Source organism: Pezoporus flaviventris, unplaced genomic scaffold (genome assembly GCF_033815535.1).
Source record: "Pezoporus flaviventris isolate CSIRO_AGI_PZ_B2104156 unplaced genomic scaffold, CSIRO_AGI_Pfla_v1 ptg000007l, whole genome shotgun sequence".
NCBI lineage: Eukaryota > Metazoa > Chordata > Aves > Psittaciformes > Psittacidae > Pezoporus > Pezoporus flaviventris.
The window spans coordinates 53646910-53670876 of NW_026892555.1; the positions used below are offsets into that span (position 1 = coordinate 53646910).

The following is a 23967-nucleotide window of genomic DNA, read 5'->3' on the forward strand; positions in this document are numbered from 1 at the left end:
ATCGGCGGGGCGGCGCCGGGCTGCGGAGTGACAGCCACGGGGAATCGGGCGGGCGACCGGTGGTGTGCGCGCCGGGCACCCTCCTCCGCGGTGCTCCTCGACGGGGAGCCAAGCCCCCCACGCCCCTGGCCCCGCTCCGGGCAGCGGAGCCGCCGCCGCTGCTATGAAGCCGTGCGAGGAGGAGGAGGATGAAGGGGGGGCGGCCGGCGGCGGGGACCCCTGGAAGGAGTGCGTTGAGGTGGCGGTGCAGTTGGCGCTCCGCGCCGGGCAGGTAAGAATCGAGCAGCCGCCCCCCCTGCTCCGCTCCTGGACGCTGCCCGGCAGCGAGACGGTCGGACTGCCCCGCGGCTGGAGCATCCTTCTCCCGAGCGTACCGGGTGCGCTTCTAAATCTCGGGGGGAGGAGGAAGAGCTGGGCAGTTTCAGAAGGGCCTTGTGGGCACTTGGCTGGTGTGGCAGAATTGAGGAGGAGGAGGGCGACTGGGCTCGGCACCCACTAAACCAGGCCGTCGCCGGAGCCATCGGCCGCTGCTCTCTGCAGCGGGAGGGATGATGGCAGCGGGGCCGCTTCCCGGGGAGGGCTGCATCCCTGAGGATCCCTTTCCTCGCAGGCTCCGTCCCTCGGGGCTGCATTGTTCGGGGTCACTTCCCTCGGGACCTGCATCCCTCCGGGTCACTTCCTGGGGGCTGCATCCCTCACGGTCCCCTTCCTCGGAGCTGCATCCCTCGGGGTCACTTCCCTGGGGGCTGCATCCTTCGGGGTCATTTCCCTTGGCAGCTGCATCGCTCGGAGCAACTTCCCTTGGGGGCTGCATGCAGCATAAGAAGGAGGAGACGCTTACGGTGAAAGTAGATCTATTTTGTGACTGGGAGTATTTTCAGACAGTATTTATGTTTAACTAAAAAAAAAAAATAAGGTGGAAAGAGTAAGTTGCTTTAGTAACGTCTTCAAATACACACCAAGTATTTATTCTGCTACCATAATGCTTTGGAGCACGCTCTGATGCTAAGGTTGAATTTATGTACACCTAAAGGTTTATGCTGGGGTACTTTTGTCCAGAATATTGTCTCTATACACATTACAGTACCAGCATTTGTTTATAAGCAGCATGTGCAGGGGAAAACAGATGTGTCAGGGAGATTTTCCCTTGTTATATATACCAGTGTCTTCAGACTGCCTGAAATTCACTTACTAGGGACAAATTAGCAAGTGAAGATCTATGGTAGCTTATTTAAGATCTGCGTTTCGACACAGCAGGTGGTTAGTCATCTTAAGAGACGACATCCTGGCCCCACTGTGTGCAGCAGTAAAACTTCCACCAGCTCTAACAGAGCCAAGAAGTGGGATCAGCAGATTGTTCAGATGAGAAATTGGGTAAAATACAAACCTAAGCAACATCTATTTATCTTCTGTTTCTGTTCTGCTCTCTTTTGAAACATGATTTGTACCTGTACACTACGATTTAAGGAGCCCCCATTTCCATCTTGAGTCCAGGACCTGTAACTTCTCTTTAATATATGTTATTAAATGTAATTTTTCCCTAGTAGAAGGTACACACAAAGATGAACAGAATGCCAGAGCAGAGGAGGCTTGTTTTAATAAATAAATGGGTAATCCAAATTGGGATGACAGGTCATGCTCTCACAGACTCTCCAAACAGGAGTTTCTCCAGCACGGTCAGTCTGCCAACCATTTCACAAGAGAGACTCATGACTTGCTCAAGGCTCCACACCTTATTTCTCAAAATACCAATTTGTGAAGACAGCTGTAGCTGCCTCCAGCCATTTTAATCACACAGAAGATCACAGCTGAGCACTTTTCCTGAAAGAAGTAAACATTCCTGAAGATTACTCCTTGCATCTTTTAGTTTGCAGTTTGCCATCATTACCTTGCAACTGCCAGGAAACAGCCAATTCCTTGGCAGGCCAAATTTAAACCAGTCAAGAATGATGTTTAAGTAGGACTTTGAAACTGGGTAGGGGTTTTATTAACTGTTGTGTCAAGGAATCTTTTTAATTACAAAACCCATCAGAGATCCTTATGGAAGAAAAGGTGCAGATGGGGCTCTATCTTTTATTTAAGTGTCAATCCACTTCCAGCTATTCCCCAAAGAAACTAGAGGTAAAGACACAAAATGCAGTGTAACATAGGTTTGATAGAATGAGGGTTTTGTTGAAAATTGAGTGATAAAATGGAGTTTTATTTTTGTCAGCAAAAATAGTCAATTACAATGATCAAGTTAATCTTTTTCTTTTGCCTTTCTTCCCATCCATCAGACCTCTTCACCTTCATGTCCATCCCCAGCAATCTGCTTGCACTCTATGTCTCCCCAGATAATAGAATCATAGAACGTTTTGGGTTGGAAAGACCACATAGTTCCAACTCCCCGCCACAGGCAGGGACACCTTCCACTAGACCAGGTTGCTCAAAGCCTCATGCAATCTGGCCTGAACACTGCCAGGGATGGGGCAGCCACAGCTTCTCTGGGCAACCTGAGAACCTCACCACCTTCACAGTAAAGAACTTCTTCTTAATACCTAATCTAAATCTACCGTCTTTTCAGTTTAAACCCATTACTCCTTGTCCAATTCCTACATACCCTTTTAAAAAGTCCCTCTTCAAATTTTTTATAGGCCCCCTTTAGTACTGGAAGCTGCTCTAAGGTCTCCTCAGAGTCTTTTCCAGACTGAACAAGCCCAACTCTCTCAGCCTCTTTCACAGCAGAGGTGTTCCAACCTGCTGATCATCTTCATGGCCCTCTCTGGAGCGTCTGTCTCCATCCCTGCTTGAAATTTTGCCACTTCAGTCTTTCTTCTAAGGCCCTCAGTTTCTCAGAACCAGGGCAGGTTAGGAGGCCTTGGAATTGTTAGAAAGTGTGTACAAGAGTCATGGCACAGAGGCCAACCTGAAAAAAGGCATTCAAGTCAAGATCTGGATTTCTAGGAAAAGTTAACCAATAATACAGTTTTCTAGTCTCTCCAGAAAGGTACTTATAGTAACTTACCATCACATTTCATTAGTAGGAGTAAAATATATCTTCTTTCCAACAGATAGGCATCTATGTTCTGGAATAGTTTCTTCTAAATTTAAAAGGCTAATATGGAAATAATTGCTTGAATATGCGTCAAAAGTGATGTTGCTGGAGTAACTTCTATTCCCAGGCTAAAGTTGCTGCTTCTCTTGCCCATCCTATTACTTAGTTCCATTATTTTTATGAAATATCACAGGCTCTCCTTTAATATATATTGCTGTTTCATAATGAGAATGGCCATGGTTTTGTAATCTCTGTAATTGACCTGCATTAAAATTATGTCCAATTTGCCCTATAAGGCCTCATATAACTGCACTTTTTTAAACCTTTCCTCTGCTTTTCCCATGAGTGAACTGTTTGTTATGTTCCTGACAGTATGACTGCTGGCTTAATACAACTTTTTGCTAAAGAAAAGCAGGCACAAGTAGTCTCTGCATCTTTGATGCTATTGAGAGCACTGAGTTGCACAGTTCTCTGCAATTACAGTTGGAGAAACTTCACCAAAATGAGCAGATATGCATCCAGGTGAAAACAAGGGTAAGCAACTGGGCTAGAACCTAACACTGAAGTCCACACAAACTACTTTCTTACTTTTTTTCTCTCTCATTTTTTTTTTCCCCCAGAAGATAATTTTATGAGGCACAAGAGACCTAACAGAATACCACTAAAATAAAAGGCAAACTTTCCACTGAGATTCTAAAAAGCCAAGATCTTTCCCACCATGTTTGCTTCCAGATGATATTGTTAGGCTCTTGTCCATGGCATATGGACAGATTTTTTTAGCAAACCAGTTTGGTATTTCCTAAATTATTTGCAGGTAATTATGCTTTTAATCTAGATATTTGATTTTATCAGTGAGCAAATATGTCAGGACAATATTGCAAGCAAGTAAACCCATCTTGGAGCTCCTACAACTGCATGGTGAGTGCAAGCAGTATGGTGAGATGAAATCTAACATGAGCTCCACACTGTAGCTTGCTCTCCTGGCAGGTATTGGAGTAGAAGGCCCTCTGTCCTCTGCATTCTCCTTTATATGGCTTGATTTCACAAAGGCATTAGGAGAGTCCAGTATCGTGACTGCACTGAGCCCCTGTGGCTCCGTTTTGCCTCCTTTATGGCAAATGACGAAGGGAGCAGGGACAGCCTGGGTCTTGCTCTGTGATGTGGTCTTCATGCATGTACTGGTGTAAATGCCTCTCACTTTGTATAATCCCACAAATGCTCCCAGGCAGGGTATTAGGATAAGATCTAGCCAATTCTTTATTAGAGGAGGGGCAGCATGGACTAAAAGTGGTAAATGACTCTGCTCTAAATAACCACCTCCCAAAAATCAACTGCTTAGAAATTGCTGTAAAATGGCCATAATCTAGGGACAACCTATAATGAAGTGACAAAGCCTAATAAAATACATTTACAGCCAAAATACAGCATCTTGCCAATTTCATTGCGCAATAGACTGTCTTCATTTCAACAACTTGTAGTTCCTTTGGTCTTCCAGTTACCTACTGCCTGTTACCTAGAGAGACTTTCATGAAGCTCCATGCCCAGCTGGGAAGACCAGGCAATCATAAGGCTTCTGCAAGGATGAGATACTGGCACAGGTTGCCCAGAGAAGCTGTGGCTGCCCCATCATGGCAGTGTTCAAGGCCAGGTTGTGTGGGGCTTTGAGCAGCCCGGTCTAGTGGAAGGTGTCCCTGCCCATGGCAGGGGGGTTGGAACTGGATGAGCTTTCAGATCACTTCCAACCCAAACTGTTTTATGATTCTAGAGTTCTATGGTTCTGTGAGAGGAGCTGAGTGATGCTTTCAAAGTACTCTGAGGGACCAGTCTCTAACACCCTTGTAGGGAGATGAGTTTTAGAAATTATTCAACATAAGCCAAATTATGGACTGTTCTGAGCTATTTGATAAATCTGTAAAGAATAAAAGTTGATTCATCAGTGATGGAGGAAACTTGATCTTTGTGGGGGACCTTGGCAGAAATGAAAAATATTAAATTGGGTGCTGAGAGGTGCAAAGGATTGGTTCAGAAAGGATAGATCAAATGCCAGAGCACATGATGAAAAGCGACTGTTTGCAGAGCACATTCATAGGAGAGAGCTTTTACCTCTGCTCTTCTTTTTGCAGCAAAGCTCAGGTGTGATCTCACTCCCCTGCTGAATGGTGGCTGCAATAATCTCCTCAATCTGCTATGTGTTAAAACTGAGTAGAAGTCAAGAAAATGATACTGCTGAGAAGAAATTCAAATCCTCTTTATCAAAAGGAGATAGGTTCCTCATCTATTTAGCAATGCAAAGTTCTAAGCCCAGTGCTAGGCAGGGAATTTGCTTACATGTGGCAAAATAAAAGTAAGGAAGAACAATCAAATAAAAGGTATCAGCGTGGTGGGGTATTTTTAGAAAACACAACTGAAATGGTTGGAGTGTTTGGGATTTCACTTTGAAACAAAGAGGACCAAAGGTGTTCCTAGAGCTGTGCTTTTATGCTTCTATGGTAAAAATGTCAAGAAAACTATGTAGAGCTTTCAGGGGACTAAAAAGAGTGTGTTTAGTATGTTTATACACAATAATGAACTTCAGCAAGACCTCAAACTGCAGAGTATTAAGCTGCCCTCTCAAGCTCAGTTTGTAGTCATAACTAATGTTTTACAGCTCACGAAGCAGAAACGTAAGTTCAGCAATCTTCCTTACTAAGGCAGTGGTCGGAAATATCCATAACTTGTCAGAACAATCAGCACATCCTTCAAATGTAGAACTTTATACTACAAAACCAAGAGCTGATACTGAAATTTGGGAGTAGCCTTTTCCCCATGCATAATACAGCAGAACTCTTTTCTTTGGTCATCAAATATTTCTCAGTGATTTTAAACTAATCAATAGAAATTTGGTTCAGTAATTGAAACATACGAGTTTTAGAAAGAAATTAGAATGTTGGTTTTGTTGGTGCTGGTTTTAGTTAATGTAATTCTGTACAAATAAGTGGTGCTTAATTTTCACTTCGTTTTGTTTTTTCTTATTTCAAATAGTTTATAATTTTCACTGGTTAAAAAAAGAAAGTGAGCTTCTTTTGCATCTTGCCCCTTATTTTTCTTTTTTAATGAAGGAGTGGAAAAAAACAGAAAGAAAATAGGAAATTTTGGAAAAAGCTTTTGTTAACTGTTTTCCCATATGTGCATTTGCACTTGATGTGGCTTCGTTCTGTGTTTATAACAGTAAAACCCTTGAAAACAAGATAAAGACTTTTCCAGAAGAGAATCCAGGGTTAGGTCACTGGTTCCATGTCAAGGGAAAAGTCTACATTTTCATTTTTGTTAAGTATATAGCAATTCTTTGGGTGGGAACTAGTGGGTCAGCACTTTAAGTTCCAAAAAAACCATATAGACAAGAAAAAATAAACTTTATGTGTCTTTGTTGGCAATAAAAGAAACCATTGGGGTTTGCATTATTGCATGGACTTTTAAAAGTAAGAGAGCAGTGAGGCATTGACCCTGTAAATTAGAAAGAAAGAAAAAGGAAAAAAAAAAGGAAAATGAAAAATTCCTGAGCCTTGAGACTCTTTTTTATCTTATGTGTATTTTTTTGTAATTTCCTAAATCACGATGACTGCCATCATCCTTTATTCTATCAGTTGCATCCCATTCACCAATCCTTTTCTGAACTGTTAAGAGAGGTTCTTGCAAAGTGAGTCAAAATGGCATGTTCCCAAAGGCTACCCATTAGTTCAGAAGGATTTTTAGTCGGAAGAATCAGAACAGGCTCGGGTAGAATTAGTACAGCTGTTATTCAGGATTAGCTGTATTATTTCAGTAAATACATAATTTTAGTGTGTACAGGATGAATGGCCAACAAATCTGATTTCTGAACTTTTGTTTCAGATCATTAGGAAAGCTCTAAAGGAGGAAAAACAAGTGTCCACAAAGACATCTGCAGCAGATCTTGTGACAGAAACTGATCATTTTGTGGAAAATCTAATTATTTCTGTTCTGAAAGAGAAGTTTCCATCCCACAGGTAAGTGCCCATAGAAAGAATAAATTACCTTTTGCCTTTAAGAGCTCTCTATCTCGCTGTCATTTAAAAGGTATTTCAGAAGTCAGTATATCTCTCTTACATACGAACCTGTTGCTGTTGGACACTTTCATAGGACTCCTTTTTTAAAAATGTACCACTTCCCTGAACTTAGTACTTTATATTTTCTCATAGTTACTTTTCTTAATATATGTATTTAATAGTAATATTTCCCCTGTAAGGATATCATGTATGAAGGTCCCATATGGGTGTCCATCATTTTCAGGATACTGATCTATTGTATAAAAATTATACTAGGGATATCTATTAAAATATAGCTGAAATTGATGTTAGCAAAGGTCCCATTCTGCAAACCTTTCCTTCACTTTCTTTTGCCATCATACATAAGCATTTGCCAGATCAGGAAAAGTATCGTATTTAATCACCTTTATCTTATGTTGCATTGAATCCTAAAATCAGTGAGAAGCAGGGTTGTTTATCATCATCATTTGATGCATATACATAAACAGGTTATAAATTAATATATGGGATGTCAACCCAAGGTTTTAAAAATAGTTTAGATTCCTCTTGAATTATTATGGTCAATGTGAAAATAAGAACTGGAGCATGCACAGATTAAAGAGATGTTTTATATTAGTTGGCAGGGTTTGGTTTGATGCAAAGACTTTGCAATCAATTTCCACATTTGCCTTCATTCAGTTCACAAGGATAGAATTCATCGTCCTGCAGAGCCTGTGTATGACTCAAATACTGTATGACTTCCTTCTAACTGTGCATATCTCTGATGGAGATGAGCCTTGTACTCAAATGCCGTGCAGGAATCAACAAAGATGAAAATCTGGAGGCTCAGCTACTAATCTGATTGTCGGTGATGCTGCTGGAAAACAAACAAACAAACAAAACCCAAAACGACACTGTAAGAAGGAGCAAAAAGAACCTTATATACTAAAAATGGCTTTCTAAATACGTGTTGTATGTGACCACATGCTGAAACAGTACTGTACAGCATAACGTGTGGTTCTTGGCCATGATTCTCAGGAGAGTGCCAGGCTTTATAAGTCTATTATTTGTGTAATATTCCTTCTATTGCTGTCTGCGCTCTTTTCTAATCTCCACTCTTACGTTGTTGGGGTTTTGTTTTTTTTTTTTCCTTGAACGGTTTGGCAGAGAACATAAAACATATACATTTCACATGAAACAATCATCACGAGGTCTTGAGTTGCTCAGAATGGGAACAAAAGTTGTAAGGTCAACATAAACCTAGGAGCTGAAAAATCCCTGACTTTATTAACTCTGTATAGTTAACTTCTGACTTTATAAGCACATTAACAAATTGTCAATTCCTCAAGACAATTATTTTTTGCTGATATTGGTTGTTGGTTCAGACAGTGAATGCATTTAGATTAAAAGATAGATTAAAACTATTTAACTGGACTAGATTAAAATACTTGCAACAAGGAGTCCACAATAGCAGTCAAGGTTTAAATTCAAGTGCCATGAAGATATTAAAACATCACTTAAACTGTGTTGTCTTTCTCTTAATCTGGCTGCTGACTGCATCACTGAAGATCTCTGTTATTTCATTTTCTCTTAAATCATCTTGATTCTTATGTTCTCTGAATCAAAAAATGTAGTTAGGAGTTAGAAAAATTAAAAGGGATCTCACTAGGGTCCGTGCCATTTGCACTGTGTCGATGAGTCTTGAGTTACTGGTAATGTACTCAGAAAAAGAAAGAAATGCTAGGGAAACCTGTTAAAAAGGTAATTCTGTCCGCTGTCTCTTTCTTCCCTCTACTTGGCTAAGTGATATGTATCATCCTCATTTACACTTCACCCAAGTTTTCATCTTTGCCCACTCTTTGGTACTCTGATATGCTCTAAGTGAGTCTTTTCAAAAGAATATTTTTTTCTGATAGATCTTCTGAGCTGCGGATAGGCACAGCCAGAATATCAGGGGCTACTAGTTGAAAACGGCTATCATACCATTTGCCTGTGTTATTGTTGCGCAAGTTGTCATCTTTGGTCTTAATTGTGGTCTTAACCATGTAGAAATTAAAACAAGGACACAGTCATTACAGAGGGTGACATCCAACTCTAGCTTCCTAGCTTTCCACCCTCAGACCCCCATAAGGGCATAGGTGAGGGATAGCCCTGGACTGAACCTCCTGCACTAGACTGCGTTATCACTCCTGCTGCAGTTTATGCTGTGCTACAGTTTCCCTGCTGTTACAGCAATGAATTTTAGAGCGTCACTGTGGTATGAACAGATGTAAGCTAATGCTTGGCTAAAATTACTGGACTCGTTTTCAGTGGGAGAAAACTATAATCCAGTTTTGAAGAGAAGTCAACAGAGCTGGCAGGCTGGCATATTGAATTAACTACTGTAATGACATAGCTACCCCTCTCACTTCTCCAGCTGTTCCTAAGCTTGGTCTCTTGTGCATCAAATGTTTTGCTTAGTTTGCATGTTTATACAGGACAGAGAGCTATAGAGCAACACATCTAATGGTCTAATGTCGATCATCTAATGTAAGGGACTCTCACAGTTCCCAGTACTGTATAATAGCAAGACTCTTATTTTAACCCACTAGCCCAAATTTCATAAAACGTGCACCTAATTTGTCCTAAATCCATTTTGGAAATTTTTTTCTTAGATATTGAGACTTTATCAATGCATAGCACTGTTGTGCCTTGGCTTCACATTAGAATTTCTGTACACGAGGACTGCAGCATCACATCCTGTTGTAAGGAAAAGATGAGGGACATACTTAAGATAATTAAGGACAAAACACCTTACACAGAAATGCTCTTGTCTTTGAAGAGGTTCCCATTTCACCTTTCTTTGACTGGCAAGACAATGGCTACAGTTCAGGCTCTGGTTGAGGGAGCTGGCAGAGGGATGAAGCAGAGACATAACTTATAGGGAAGTTGGACAATCTGAGCTATCTGCAAGAAGATGAGCTGCTCCTGCAGCCAGCACACAAAGTATATTGGTGGTAATTACAAGACTCGTAAAAGCAAAAGTCAAATGATACAGCACCAACAAGACAAAATAATGGAATATTTACAGCAAGGAGTCTGCAAAGTGTTATGCTTAACTGAGAACTCCAAACATTTGTTCAAATCTTTCTTGTTGCACACTAACGCTTTGTCCTTCAGCTGGTATCTTTAATGCCGATTAAAATAGTAACAAACACTTCCTACTTCCCTCATCATATCAACTGGAGACCCACAATGCCATGAAAATAGTCCATTTCTACTGAGGAAAAGGCAGAGTAGCATTTGGAAAATTCAAGAAGTCTCCTCTTGTGATGTCTGCAGAACATTTTAAGCTTGTGATTGCAAGAGTATGTGACTTCAGGTAGCGCATGTTGACGACACAAAATAGCTGCTACCCTAGTCCTAGGGAAGAAACTGTTCCTGCAAAAGACATTTTCTCTTTATTTTGCCCAACTCTTTGTCCAATTTGTGTCTTCGAGAGAAGCTTTTTTGTCTTCAAGTGTTTGCAGGAACTCAGAATACCACTTCCAGTTGTTCAAACGTGAAATCAAAAGCAAGTTTGAGTACTATCAGTCTCATTCTACACCTTCTGTACATACAGGACTTCTGTGAGACTAGCACCTGCACACTACTGATAGAAAGAGACCCTGAGCAGTTTATGGGAGAGCTGGGATAATTGAGGTCAGCAGGAAATGTACTAGAACTGGATGTTCATTTCCCAGGGAAAAAGGAGGGGGAAAAAAAAAAAGCATATTCCTACTAAAAGAAACTGGGACATAACAACAGAATAGATTAACTCAGACTTCACTGTGTGCTTTTGCATCTGAACAACAAACAAAAAAATTGATTTGTTGATTTTCTCTGGGTCATGGGAAAAAGAAAGATCAGCTTTGTGAACCTTTTAATTTCCTGAGTCAGACTTCTGTAGAAAATGCAAGTAGGAGTGAGAGTGTGGATTTTCTAAGAGTGCATTATTTCCCGCTGACTGAATTTGACTGCAAAGGAGAAGCAACTACAGTTTGCAGTTTATATTACTTACTGCAAGAGACAGGCTTAACCCATAAAATTACATTCTGCATAAAAAAAACTTTTGGACTTCAGGGATGTCAGTTCAGGTCCATTTCTGCTTTCAGTTTCATGATTTTCTTAATGGTATATTGGGAAAGTGAACACAGATTGAGCTCTTTTATACCATGTAAAATAGTATGCTATACATTTCTTTCAGAATATCTGTGAAAGTTCCTCACTCCCAAATAAAAAAAGCAATATGTCTTTATACATATATATACATTTGTACAAAAATTTTATATATATATACACACAAATTAAGTATCTCTTTAAAACTGCAAAGATGGAGTTTGACTTTTTAAGTCACATATCTAAGCCAATTTTCTGGGACACTTGTTTTACTTCACACCAAATGCAGGTTTATTGCAGAAGAATCCACTGCTGCTGGTTCAAAATGTGTCCTCACTGACAGTCCGACCTGGATTATTGACCCTGTTGATGGAACGTGCAACTTTGTGCACAGGTAAGTGGACAGTGAACTGGGAAATTACATTAAAAAGCAAAATGTAGCTTCTCACAAATTCTCCTTTCCACTTAAAGTTGTTTCACTGTGGTAGGTTTGTTCCTTTGACTCATAAGTAGGAGTCATCCCTTTATCTTTTTGTACCTCTGCATAGTGAGTGTCTGAGGGAGTGTGTGTTTGTGCTGGAGAGAGCTCTATACTGTTATCTAAAGGTAAGCTGAAGTTTCTGCTGATTGCTTAATGACCCAACCTCTTGACTCACAGCTCATTTATATATAACCGCACATTAACGTGCAGAGACTTGAGCTGACCTGGAGGAGTAAGGCTGTGCTATGATGACACTTGGCCTAACGCCTTGTGAGGTTGTTACTCATTCCTCTTAGTAGTGGTGTTTTCTCCTTTTCAAATACAACTGCTTAGTTCTTCCTAGGAAGTATAGCTATTGCATATATGTAGAGCAGAACTGAAAACTAAGATGTACATAGATACTGGTTTTACATTTCTGTAATACCTCTCTGCAAAAAGAAGTCTAGGGATCATTACTGCAAAAATGCAGTCATTCAATTCATCATTTGACTACTCCTAATACTTTTACTTAAAAACCTTAAATATGTTCTGCCTTATAGTTACTGACTTAACATAAATGCAGTTATTAAAAAAAGAAAAAAGTAATTTCCTTGACTTTTGGTTCAGTTACAGAGAATTCGAGGGGAGGTGGGAGGGTGTCATGTGCTGGTGTTTCATGCAATCAAGTGAAGTTTTGTCCTGCTAGCAAATATGTTCTGGACCTCACAGCCCTTTTTAAAATATGTTTTTAAGAAATTAATGTCATTATTTAAAATGCAACAATTATACTTTAGTCAAAAGGACCAAATTAAGTTCATGATCATCACTTTGACAAAGGAAAGGGTAGAGGAGCTGCTTTCTCCTTATGTTGATGTCAGCAGCAAGGTATCTCCATGCTACTTAATTGCTATCTCAGGTACGTGAATGTGAACAAAATGTGCTCTTAGAAGTGATACCTTATTATAACAACATTAATGATTTTATACTGGATAATTCAATTACACTAAAGCAAAAAGTTCGCTAAAATATATGACAAGTTTAGTCTAAAAAATCCTGGTATCTTCGTGTGTGTATTTCTTGTTTTCTCCAGTACTGAATTATATTTTTAAAGGAACTGACAAAGTTAAAGAGACTGACAAAGGAGAAATTAGTACAGTGTCAAGAGCATTTTGAGACGAGTAAAATCACAAAGCTCTAGATGGGGTTTTGTTGCCTAAGGGAGTTCCATAAGGAGTAAGTAGAGATATTTTTCATCAATAATACTTTGTTTCTTATATTTCGCAGATTTCCAACAGTGGCAGTGAGCATTGGATTTGCTGTTAACAAAGAGGTATGAAGTATGTTCTTTAAGATGGGTACCTGAGAGCTGGCTAGAAGTCTCAAAACCATGTGGAAACTTTAAATAGAATATTTTTTTTTTTAAATATCAGCCACTTATCAAGTTTTTCCACACTTTTTAAATGCGTTCAGTCATACTCTACTAGTCTAAAATAATAGTCCTGCAAAACTTATGCAAACTGGCAGTTACAAGACAATTCTTGCAAATTACTATAAATATTATATAGGATTGGGGGGGGGAGGGAGGGAGTACCAGTGTGAGCAACGTTTTGTCTTGCTCCATGAGTTAAATATAGTGCTGCCTATTCATAATTTAGATAAATCTTATAGTGTTCGTATGTTATTATTATTGCTTCATTCCTGTTAGCTATATCTGTGAAAGCTAACGCTGCTATGAGGGAATTCAGAACTGATTTCAATGAAGAATGCGAAAGTATGGGCCTAGTTCATTTAATCTGCCTTTGTGGTTTTTTTAACATATAAAATAACTTACATTTCTCACATGAGAGCTTGATTACGAGGGGGGTGGGGAAGTATGTGCCATTTGTGTTTCTTAGCTATACTCATTCATGCTACTGCCTATTCTCAGATGTTGCTGGTTTACAGTTTGATATATATGGAAAAAATAGCTATTCAAATTGCCAAGGAACGTACATCTTTCAGCCTAATTTCACGCTCTTAAATATATTTATAACTGGAAGTGAAGCCAGCAAGAATTCTGTGTAATTACAGCATAGTTTTAAGATGTGCTAGCTCTTACTGATTTAAACAGAATAATTTGTGTACTTCTCTAGTTAGACTTTTCTAACATGGAAAATGCTTTTCAAACACTTCCATGCTTTTCTGGAGTTTATGCATTCCCAAAGGTCCTTTTGAATACTATGTATTATTACCAGACAGCTTTCTCTAATATTTATGTTTTCTAGAACACCATCATGATTTTGATGCTGCATATTTTGGGTTATGTAAACTAAACAAAGCTGAAACAAAAATAAAGAATGATGTTAAATATCCCTCGGTAAACAAATGGGAAAAGCAGAGGAAAAAGTAGTAAGCTTAAAAGGAGCCAAAGTATACACAGGGGAACTGGCCCAGATATAAGACTTGAACAGTACTAAAGAAATTCCTGCAGATGTCTTTATGGAAAGAGTCTATTAATAGTGTGTTCCTCAAAAAATCCCAACTTGGTTTAGGTGGGACCTTGGGGTAGGGAGCGAGGACAGTCTGCTCCCTTCAAATTGTCTCTGAATGAACGCAAAGGATCATTCACACTGAATGGAGGAGAGCAATAGGAAAAGATTGGGGGTCTAGACCATCTGAGATATTTTCCTGACCTTGTTGTCAACTTCTGTGACCTCGGGCGAGTCACTTAATTTTTGTATATCTATTCACCCCTAAATAAAATATTGTTAATAGTACTTACATAGGCATGACATTAGGAGGTGATCATTGAAGCTCATGAAGTGCTTTAAAAACTTTTGGTGAAATCTATTAAAGTAATGGAAATATTAAATATCTTTGGTTTAAATCAAGAGTCCTGTTCTGACCCTCTTCTCATTGATAAACAGATACTCCCACAAATATTCCAGTGTTCCTCATTTTAAAGCTTTCAGTGGGTGTCACAATATTTGGTATTTCTCTTCAAACTCCTTCTCTTGGAGTTGTGTGACTTCATGAGATTCCCACTTTTATGCGCAAACAAAAGGATTTTGAAGAGAAATGCTTGAGTAAGTGACTGGAGTCTACTACTTTGTTTGAAAAGGTGGGCAAATTAAATGTATCATGAAAAGTGAAGTGCATATAAAAGCATCCACTGCTAATAAACAGTGTGCCATGACTTTTGAGTTTGGATGCCTGACTGATCTTATCTATGTATTTGGGGCTGCAAATCTTCAGGGTCCAGCTGAAGTCAGTGGGATTACTCCTAGGTGTAACTGCTCACCAGTGAAAGTAAAGCATTCAGAACCTGGCCTTAGAGGACTTACATACTTTCAATAAAGACATACAATTGAATTTGAAATCATCTTAGCATGTAGTCCATTCTAATGTGAACACAAAGAAGCTGCAAGTAAGAGTTTAGAAGATCACTACTGGATTTCATTAACTTCTCTTTATAAGCTGAATTTTACATTACCTATATCTCAATATCACAGTAATAGTAAAATTATTCCAGTTTATTAGCATCAATATACTCTCTGATTACATGTACCAATTAAAATATTGCTGATCTTTCTGCCATTAGTAGTTGTTTATATTTATGATGAGTAATTTGAGTTGCATTCATTTCTTTCCTTTTCAAAATCTTAAAGCTTGAATTTGGTGTAATTTACCACTGCACTGAAGAACGATTATACACTGGTAGAAGAGGTCAAGGGGCATTTTGTAATGACAAAAGGCTTCATGTATCAAAAGAGACAGGTTGGTCTAGATTTTGTTAGAACTCTAAAAGGAATATGTTAATTTTGTTTCAGAGTTGTTGCAAATCATCATTAGGATAATGAACATCATTATCCTGATGAGAAGTATTTCACCTGCATGATAATTTTGTTGTTCTGTGTTTGTTTCTTTCTGAAAAATTACAACTTTAATTTTCTTTTTAAAATGTAGACCTGAATATGAACTATTTAAATAATCCTTAAATTATTTTGCTTCATAACCATTGTTTAAAATAAAGCAGAATTAGTAGATTCACCAGTTTCATTCCAGCTGTACACTGGCATAACTTTTTATGAGCAAGATGCAATGGGAATGGTGAATCGGAGTACCATGGCAGCCATTATTCACTTATTTTCCAGTATGTCATAAAGTGTGTTTTGTCTGTAGGCATACATGCTAACAGTAAATTCAAGGATGCATGCTTCATTAGGGATTCTTTAACAGCTTGCTTTTGTGTGTGTGATGTTTCAACATACAAATAGCTAGCGACACTTAGTCAATACTTTAATGGATTTTTTTTTATTGTTAAACCAAGGCATATGTCTGTCTTTTTACCTAATGATAATAGATAACAATCACCAGAGAAATTTCTTTTAATAAATCAAAATGCAGTGGAGAACATAACACTCAGTTATAGACAGAAGCAGGCATGTGCCAAAAATGTACATCATTGTACACAGGAGATGGTAAAAATTTCACCCTGAAAAGTGAACTTTAGTGAACTTGAAACATGGTCAATTCAAGAAATTCAACATACAGATCTGTTGCAATGCCCCAAGCAGACTCTGCCTTAAAACTTCCCAAAAATTTGAGAAGTTTGGCTATTCACCTAAATTAATAGTGAGCTGGAATCTCCCTTTTTTATAGAGATGGAGCAAATTGTAAAGTCCGAGATCCCTAAGATTTTAACCCTTGATTGTACATCACATTTTTGTCTGTGCTCAAATATCTGGTATTCCACAAAAGCCCATGTGGGCTCCCAGTTGGGCTGGCAGAGCCTCTCTTGAAATGGCTGGACTTGCCTTTGCAGTTAGGGAGTTGTGGTTTCCAGTTAGGCAAGGAACAATTTTGGCACATGCCACTTTTGTCCTTTCTCTGGACACCCAGAGTACATGGGTGTCTAGCACATAGAAAGGGAAGTGGTTCCAAATGCTTAGAAATTTTCCTTTGTTTTGAGAGACAAATTGGTGGTGGGCAGTTTCACCAGTGAAGATGGATCTTTATTAGTCTCACTTCTGTTGATGTTTTAAGTGTATAAAATGACAGTTCCTCTTTTCCTGTAAGGGCTGTGGCTTCAGGGAAATAAACCAACCCTGAAACAGATGGTGTGTTTCCCTGTACCTACCACTGGAACTCAAGTAGCCTTCACCAATGCATGATGTGTTGGAGATCTAGACTGTCATGTAACTTCATATCTTTCGATTTCAGGAGATGTGACTGTTGTATACCATTGTTCTATGCTATACATTAATTGTTGAGATTTAATCATTTGAAATCACAGCCCAGGCAAACACTGTTAATTGTCAATGCCAGATTTTATAGAGGTCTGGTGTGGGAGTCCAAGTAGTCAGGACACACTTAAATGAAGGATCCATCTTCCCTTTGATTTTGAATGATACTTTCTTCATCTTAGGTTCGTCAGGCCTTATATGTGCTAATATTGTATTTTCTTTTTTTTTAATCTTCTGTGGTCAACAGAATTGGTCTTTTCCTCAGAATTCTATCTGTATCACTGTTAAATATCTTCTACCAAGCCTCCTTATTTTTCTGGTCTCTGTCAGAGTAAGAAGTCAGTAAATTTTCTCTTGTACCTTGAATTCCTGAAACCCCATCAAGTTTTGTGATCAGACAGCTCCTTTAAATAAGCAGATACCTCCTTTTTCCTTGCCTTAGTCTTTCCCTCCAACTTCTTCCTGTAGCCTTGATGAAAATTGAAGATATCCGTTTAGTCATTAGAAATATATTTAATAACTCAAAAGAACTGTCTTAGTCATAACCTAGCTATGACTGGCGTGGCGTGAATGCTTGGTGCATTTCAGCAATGAGGTGTGCATTAAATGTTCTGTAATTATAAATTGGGTTTGTTATGCAAAAAGATCTAAGGCAGATTGCTTTCACCATCCAGCTTTTTCAGTGGTGGCTAAACAACAAATACCTTGCAGTGTGCCTGGATGGGGGTTTCTATGTTTCAATGCAGTAATTTAAAAAGTGGTTGTTAAATCTATGTTCCTACAGTCAAGTTTTGTGATACCTGTAACTTTTAATCTAATTACATACCTCTTACTCACCAACCATTTACTGCATTGCTTGAATCCGTACTGTTCCTCTGCAATACTAAATTCATTAGTAGCCTGTTTAATTAAACGCTGTCTCACTCCAGTCTGATTTGTTTTTGAAAACCTCCTTGCTGCTCCTGCGAAGAATTTTCAACTTAGAACAGTTAGATGTAATAACCAGGTAGACATTCCTTATCTGAATGAATTCCTAGCCTTTAACCCAGGGTCGAAGGGGACACCTGACCCTTGCACACATCCTAGTTAGTGAATAGTCAGCCACTAAATTTTTGAGTTTTGTGTATCTTTAACTCTTCCGAGTTTAGCTGCACAGCAGAAGCAGGAACACTTGGCATTTGATCAACCATCTCCACCTACTTTGGCATACGCTTGTTATAGACTAACAATATTCAGATATCACATGAGGACTACTTCAGCATCTTGCAAGTCCCTGTGAGTCTCTCCTTTGACTCTACACAAGGCTGATATCTTCATCTGCTGTAGGTCATAATCACCCTTGCTGAACACAATACATATAAACATTCATATATTAATAATTAAGATACTGCTTTAATTTGTGATAAGAAAGGGTCTTTTTTTAGTCATAAGGTACCTTCAGTCTTTGAAATGTCAGAATGAACGTGAGCTGTTACTGGGTGACTGGTGATTTAAGTAGAAACTTTTCTTTCCTCTTACTGTATTCCCAAATGTTTATAACTTGTTAACAAATTACATTAAAGTTCCCTATTCAAAAACCATCCTGTTTTCAAATATGATTAGATTAGCATCACTAATAGCTATTAGGTCACTGGATTATTTTTAGTTGAATGTTGATGTTAGTGAATTTGCCAAAAGCTGACCAGTCAGTGTATGGAAAGAGAAAGAATGTGAAAATATATTCTTGGTCTTAATCTTCCTGTTCTGTTTTGGCTTTTTTAAGTGTGTTTGGATTAGACTATTAGATATAAGAAATCTAGTCTTGCTTTAATTCTCATGCAAAGTTGTAACTTATCCTATGAAAGAGTTTAGTGTAAAAAAAGAGAGTTGAAAATTATTTTTCTGTGAAAAGTCCAGTAGTGTTTAACTTAAAAAGACATTTATAGAATCAGCCTAGAAGCTGTTGAATTAATGCAAACAACTACCTACCATTGCAGATATCTCGAAGGCCTTAATTTTAACAGAAATTGGTCCAAAACGTGACCCTGCGACTTTGAAATTGTTCCTTGGTAACATTGAGAGATTGCTCATGGCCCAAGCACACGGGTAAGATATTTTATAGTATATGTCTTACATTTGTGACCACAAATCATTAAAAAGAACCCAACCAGTATGTTGCACATTTTGCGATCTCAACACATAGGTTGAACTCAAAGGCATTTTCTGCTTCATGTTACCACGTCCCCTCTTGTGGGGTTTAGGGTTCGTGTCATTGGGAGCTCGACCCTGGCTCTGTGCCATTTGGCATCCGGCGCTGCAGATGCCTATTACCAGTTTGGGTTACACTGCTGGGACTTGGCAGCGGCAACTGTCATTATTAGAGAGGCGGGTGGCACTGTGATAGACACTTCAGGTGAGTAAAATATCCTTGTTTTCATTGAAGTTGGGGGGACTGAGTGGCTATTTCAGGGCAACTTGTGTTACCTCAGTACAGTCTTCTGTGGCTCTATCTCATCTGTAGCAATATTCTGTAGAAACGCCTGTACTCTCCACTAGACTCTGGTTATTCACAACACACTGATGTAATTCCAGCCTGGGGTTTCATCACATCAGAGGACTTCTGAGTCAAACTGTATTTCCAGTACTTTGAGTAATATCTTTAAAGCATCAGATTTACAGTAAAGAACTAGGCCAGGAGATTGGTAGATATGCTCAGACTCCAAACAGATTTTGGCTGAGACAGCCTCCCAGGAAAGGAGGACTCTCAGGTACATGTCTGAATATATATGTCTAGGAACAACATAGAGGGCGTAAAGGGCAGCACAGTCTCTGGATTATTATTTTATTTATTGATATGGTACACATCTCAGAGTAACAGTTAACTGCTAACAAGTATGTGGATACTTTGGAAAGATACGGTGAATTACAAAAGGTATGCTGATTAAACTAATTTCTGTTCCATCCCTTCCTGTTGCTAGGAGAAGGGAATACTGCATTTATTGTTGGATTCTAAAGGAATCTAGACATTCACTGATTCTGTTGCATACTTTGGCACTGTACCTAGAATTTTCTTAAATACCTTTTTTGCAGGAGATTTCCAGATAGCAGTTGCTGAATTAAGTTGTGCTTCCCACCCTGAAAGGAGCTACATATTTTTCATTTTTCAGTGATTATTTTCATTATGTTTCAGCATTTCTGAACCTATCTAATTACAGCACTGTTTATATTTAAGAATATATTGCCTTTATACATTACGTAAGAGAGTTCTCATTAATCCTCTTGTCCTCAGGGGGACCTCTGGATCTTATGTCCTGCCGAGTGGTTGCTGCAGGAACCAGAGAGATGGCTATGTTCATAGCTCAGGAAATACAAACTATTCACTACAGACGGGATGATGAAAATTAAACACTTACAATACAGAGTTTTCCCTCCTGAACTATGTAACTTTTGCAAGATGGGTGGCTTAAAGGGTATGTGATTTCAGCAGGATGCTTTCTGTGGAGATTTTCTGTGTCAAATATTTTTTATAAATTTATTACAATGTGGGAAGGCATAGGGAGATTTTTAAACCTCTAAGAACTGTGTTTCCTTTTTAATACGTATCTCTATCAGCAGTATCTTTTTTATAAGATAGCATATTTTACTTGTAGTAAACTAGTCTCAGAATTAAGTCATAATTTCATATCTGTGGGGCTGATATTTAGTCTTTTGTAACATGCAGCTAAAAGTTGAACTTTATTTTTACAGATGCAGATCTCAGGTAAATGAGCTTTAGGACTGTAGTAAGGACAAGTAGTTAAGATGTGTGCCTATAATACCCTTGTTCTATGATACTTAAGGATGCAATAAAAATGACATTATTGTTTCCTCACTATGTCATAGCTATATATCCATATAAATATATGTACATGCATGTATGTCTGTGTGTATGTGTTTATGTATGTGTGCACATACATACATATGCATGTATACACACACCCCCCCATGTGTGTGTGCGTATATACATATATGGGTATTCTGGATGTTTACAGCATTTTAGAGGATGCATAGAAGAAAGCTAACATTGGAAGTTATTTTCAGGTAAAGAGTATAGGTTACTTATGTGATTTTGGTGGGGGTTATGCAAATGGCAAATAGCTTAGTTGATCATGGAAAATTATAATGATTTTACAAAATGTCTGGCTAGTTCTTGTTTCCCTTTATCCCTCTGCATGGGGATAAATCATACAGTCCTAGAGGCCTCTGTGAGATATTCAAACCTACAAACACTTACTACCATAGAGTAATTATAGTTAAAACCAAGAATATTGAATTCTACCGAGGTATTCACAGTATTAACTATGACACACAGTAGGAGGCCAGCAGAGTAGAGCACAGTGTCAAGGAGCTGTTGATTTTAGAGAAACAGAACAGCAGGATTTGGCCCCTCACAGGCAAGTTATTAAAAATATGCACATAAGATACACTCACACAGAGTTGTAAGCACACTTTTTGATCAGAGAAACCTGTAAACTCAGCTACATACATACTTGTCCTCTATCCTTGTATGTAGCATTGGTTTTCATTCCACCAAGGTAATCATTCTATTTAGATTATTTTTTAAATCATGAGCACAGAGAGACTACAAGTGTGTCCAGCAAAGTAGCTGAGATCAAATCCCTTCTATTTTTTCTTTAAAAATTGAACTAAAATATCTTTTTTACAAAAGTGCATAGTAAGTAAGGAGCCAAAAAGCAAGTTGGTTCAAAATTTTTAACTTTCTTTATACACTGCATGTGTAGACTTTGTAAACATGTTTAGATGCCTGCTTAGAACATACAAACTAAGCAGTATTTTTTAAAAATAATCTTAATGTGTTTCTTGCATTGAAAAATGTTTTTCACTGAATATAACATAAAATTGTGTCATTTCTTGATGCTTTGTTTCAAAAGAAATACAAAGTACTGACTGTGTGAAGAATGTCTAAGTCCAGCTAAGCATTTAAGAACTGATGCTTCTTACCAGAAAACCGATGCTGTCCGTCACAGTGATCAACTTTTGTCACTGCTCCCTTTTACCACACCACTTCCCCCATCTCTTTGTATCCCCCTATTCTGAAATAGAGATTGTAAGCCCTCTTGGGCAGGGACTGTAGTACTTTGGCTCTGGGTTTGCACAGTGCTAATAGGATGTGATTCTGGTCCACAACTAGGCACTAAGGTGCTATAATAATACAAATAATAAATACTAATAGGCTCACTTGTCTCTTATTCACCCTTCCCCCCACTTTCTAAGCCCAGCGGAGATCCCCGTGACAGATACAGAGCTTGGTGGTACTGCTCTGATCCCAGGGTACTTAGCCTTGGCAGCCGCGGGAGCAGGCAGGGCTTTACTCGGACTTCTGCCATGACTGTAAGCCCCATAAGGAAGCTTATGCTGGCCGGGGATCAAGTGTAGTAGAAGCTCAGCCCCACTTCATTTGCTCTCCCTCTTAACCCTGTTCCCCTCATTGCTCTGGGACTGGGGCTTTTGCGAGAAGCTGCTGTGCATGGCTCCAGCGAGGTTTCCCAGCAGCCGAGCCTGCTCGTACAAAGAAAGTCTCTGACCCAGTTAGGGGTGGTGTGCACTGGCATCCCAGAGCTTGTCAAAGCAGGGAAATCTATGTATCGACTTCATTGGCACACACCAGCAATTCGCAAAGCCAGGAGCCAAGCATGTTGGGAAGGGATAGGTGCAGAAATCCATTCACAAGTTCTCATTTGTGTCCAGGATGCAGCCTGGGTTTTTATTTGGGCTGTAGTTCAAGCATGTTAAAGTGGCAGTGTGTGTGTGTGAAGCAGCAGTCCTGTCTCCCCCACCTCCTCTGCGTCCCGTGTGCCAGTACAAACATTTCTGAACTCTTCCAGGGGACCAGATGAGTGAAGTGATCTGCCTGTAAAGTACCCCAGTAAACAAAAAGGGGATTATTTTACAGACAGATCATTTTCTCAACCCAATTCAGCCCCTGGCCACCACAAGCAGCTGACTTCAGGCACCAAAGTGGCAGGCAGGATGGCTCTGTTCACAGATGGTGCCACATTACGCCAGTTCCAAGTTTTCAAAGTGCAGCATTAAAACTATTTGACTACATGCATTGACTGAAATAAACTGTACTGGAGTTTGTCCTCCCTGCGTTTTTACTTGCTAGCCAGATGAAATTCCGCTCAGCATGTGTGTCCAGCAGCTTTCTGTGTGAGTGCAAGCATTCATAACAGAGTGCAGCACATCAGCCAGAAATGTGAATCCCCCCAAAATGCTTGAACATATGGCTTCTTTTCCCTACCAGCTGTTGTAAAATGCTGTAAATGTTTTCCACTACATACATGGTGGAGTATATAACTGCATCTGCAATTAGGCATCCAAGACAGATGAAGATTTTCTGCATGAACATTGATACAAAGGTGCCTGTGCTCTGAAAAGCAAGTGCTTCCTCTGTAAGCAAACGGTGCTCAGCTTCCCAGAGCTATCCCAGTTTGTTTCTACATCCCTCACTGGCTCACTGGTGGAGAACAATTTATACCTCCAGGCTTGCTGGCCTGGTCTCAAATAGTGCTTTCTGGTAGAACAAAGAGCGGAAATAGCTGTAAACTCCAGGAAGATGATCCATGTCTGATTCCTTTGCAGTATGTCTTGTTGAGCTTGTCAGATTTTACAGGACAAGTATTGGCATGTTTCATACATGCTAAAGGACTGATATTTTCTCCCTTTGATTACACTAGCTAATCTCACAGTATTAAAGAGACTTTCATGCATTGGAGCACTTATAGGGGCCCACAGGCAGTATTTTCCACATTTCACCTAGAATTTGGTTCCTGTTGGCAATGGCTTCAATAAAAGTACCACTTACCACCAGCTATTCTGCTATCAGTATCAGGGCTGTGCTGTTCCCTTAGCAAGGTTGGATGTGTTCAGTGTATGCGCAAGAGATGTGCAATTTTTGAATAATGAAGTAATGCCTAAGCCACTCTATCAAATGAAGACAGACTGAACCTTTTTTCCTAGTAACTTCCTAGAGCTAGCAAGGCTGTTTAAACTATTTTTTCCCTTTATGCCTGTAGGGAAACTGTATACAAAAATATGCTCTTTCAGTAC

General features: G+C 39.2%; 1 protein-coding gene across 1 annotated transcript; it reads left to right on the forward strand.

Moving 5' to 3' along the window:
* The first annotated feature begins 8 nt into the window (after window positions 1-8).
* Window positions 9-22087, forward strand: IMPA2 (inositol monophosphatase 2). Its single transcript, XM_061448855.1, has 8 exons — window positions 9-271; window positions 6905-7038; window positions 11483-11587; window positions 12938-12983; window positions 15301-15409; window positions 18855-18963; window positions 19119-19270; window positions 20147-22087. The coding sequence occupies exons 1-8, from the start codon at window positions 164-166 to the stop codon at window positions 20260-20262; spliced, it is 879 nt and encodes a 292-aa protein (XP_061304839.1). The 5' UTR covers window positions 9-163; the 3' UTR covers window positions 20263-22087.
* The last annotated feature ends 1880 nt before the right edge of the window (window positions 22088-23967 follow it).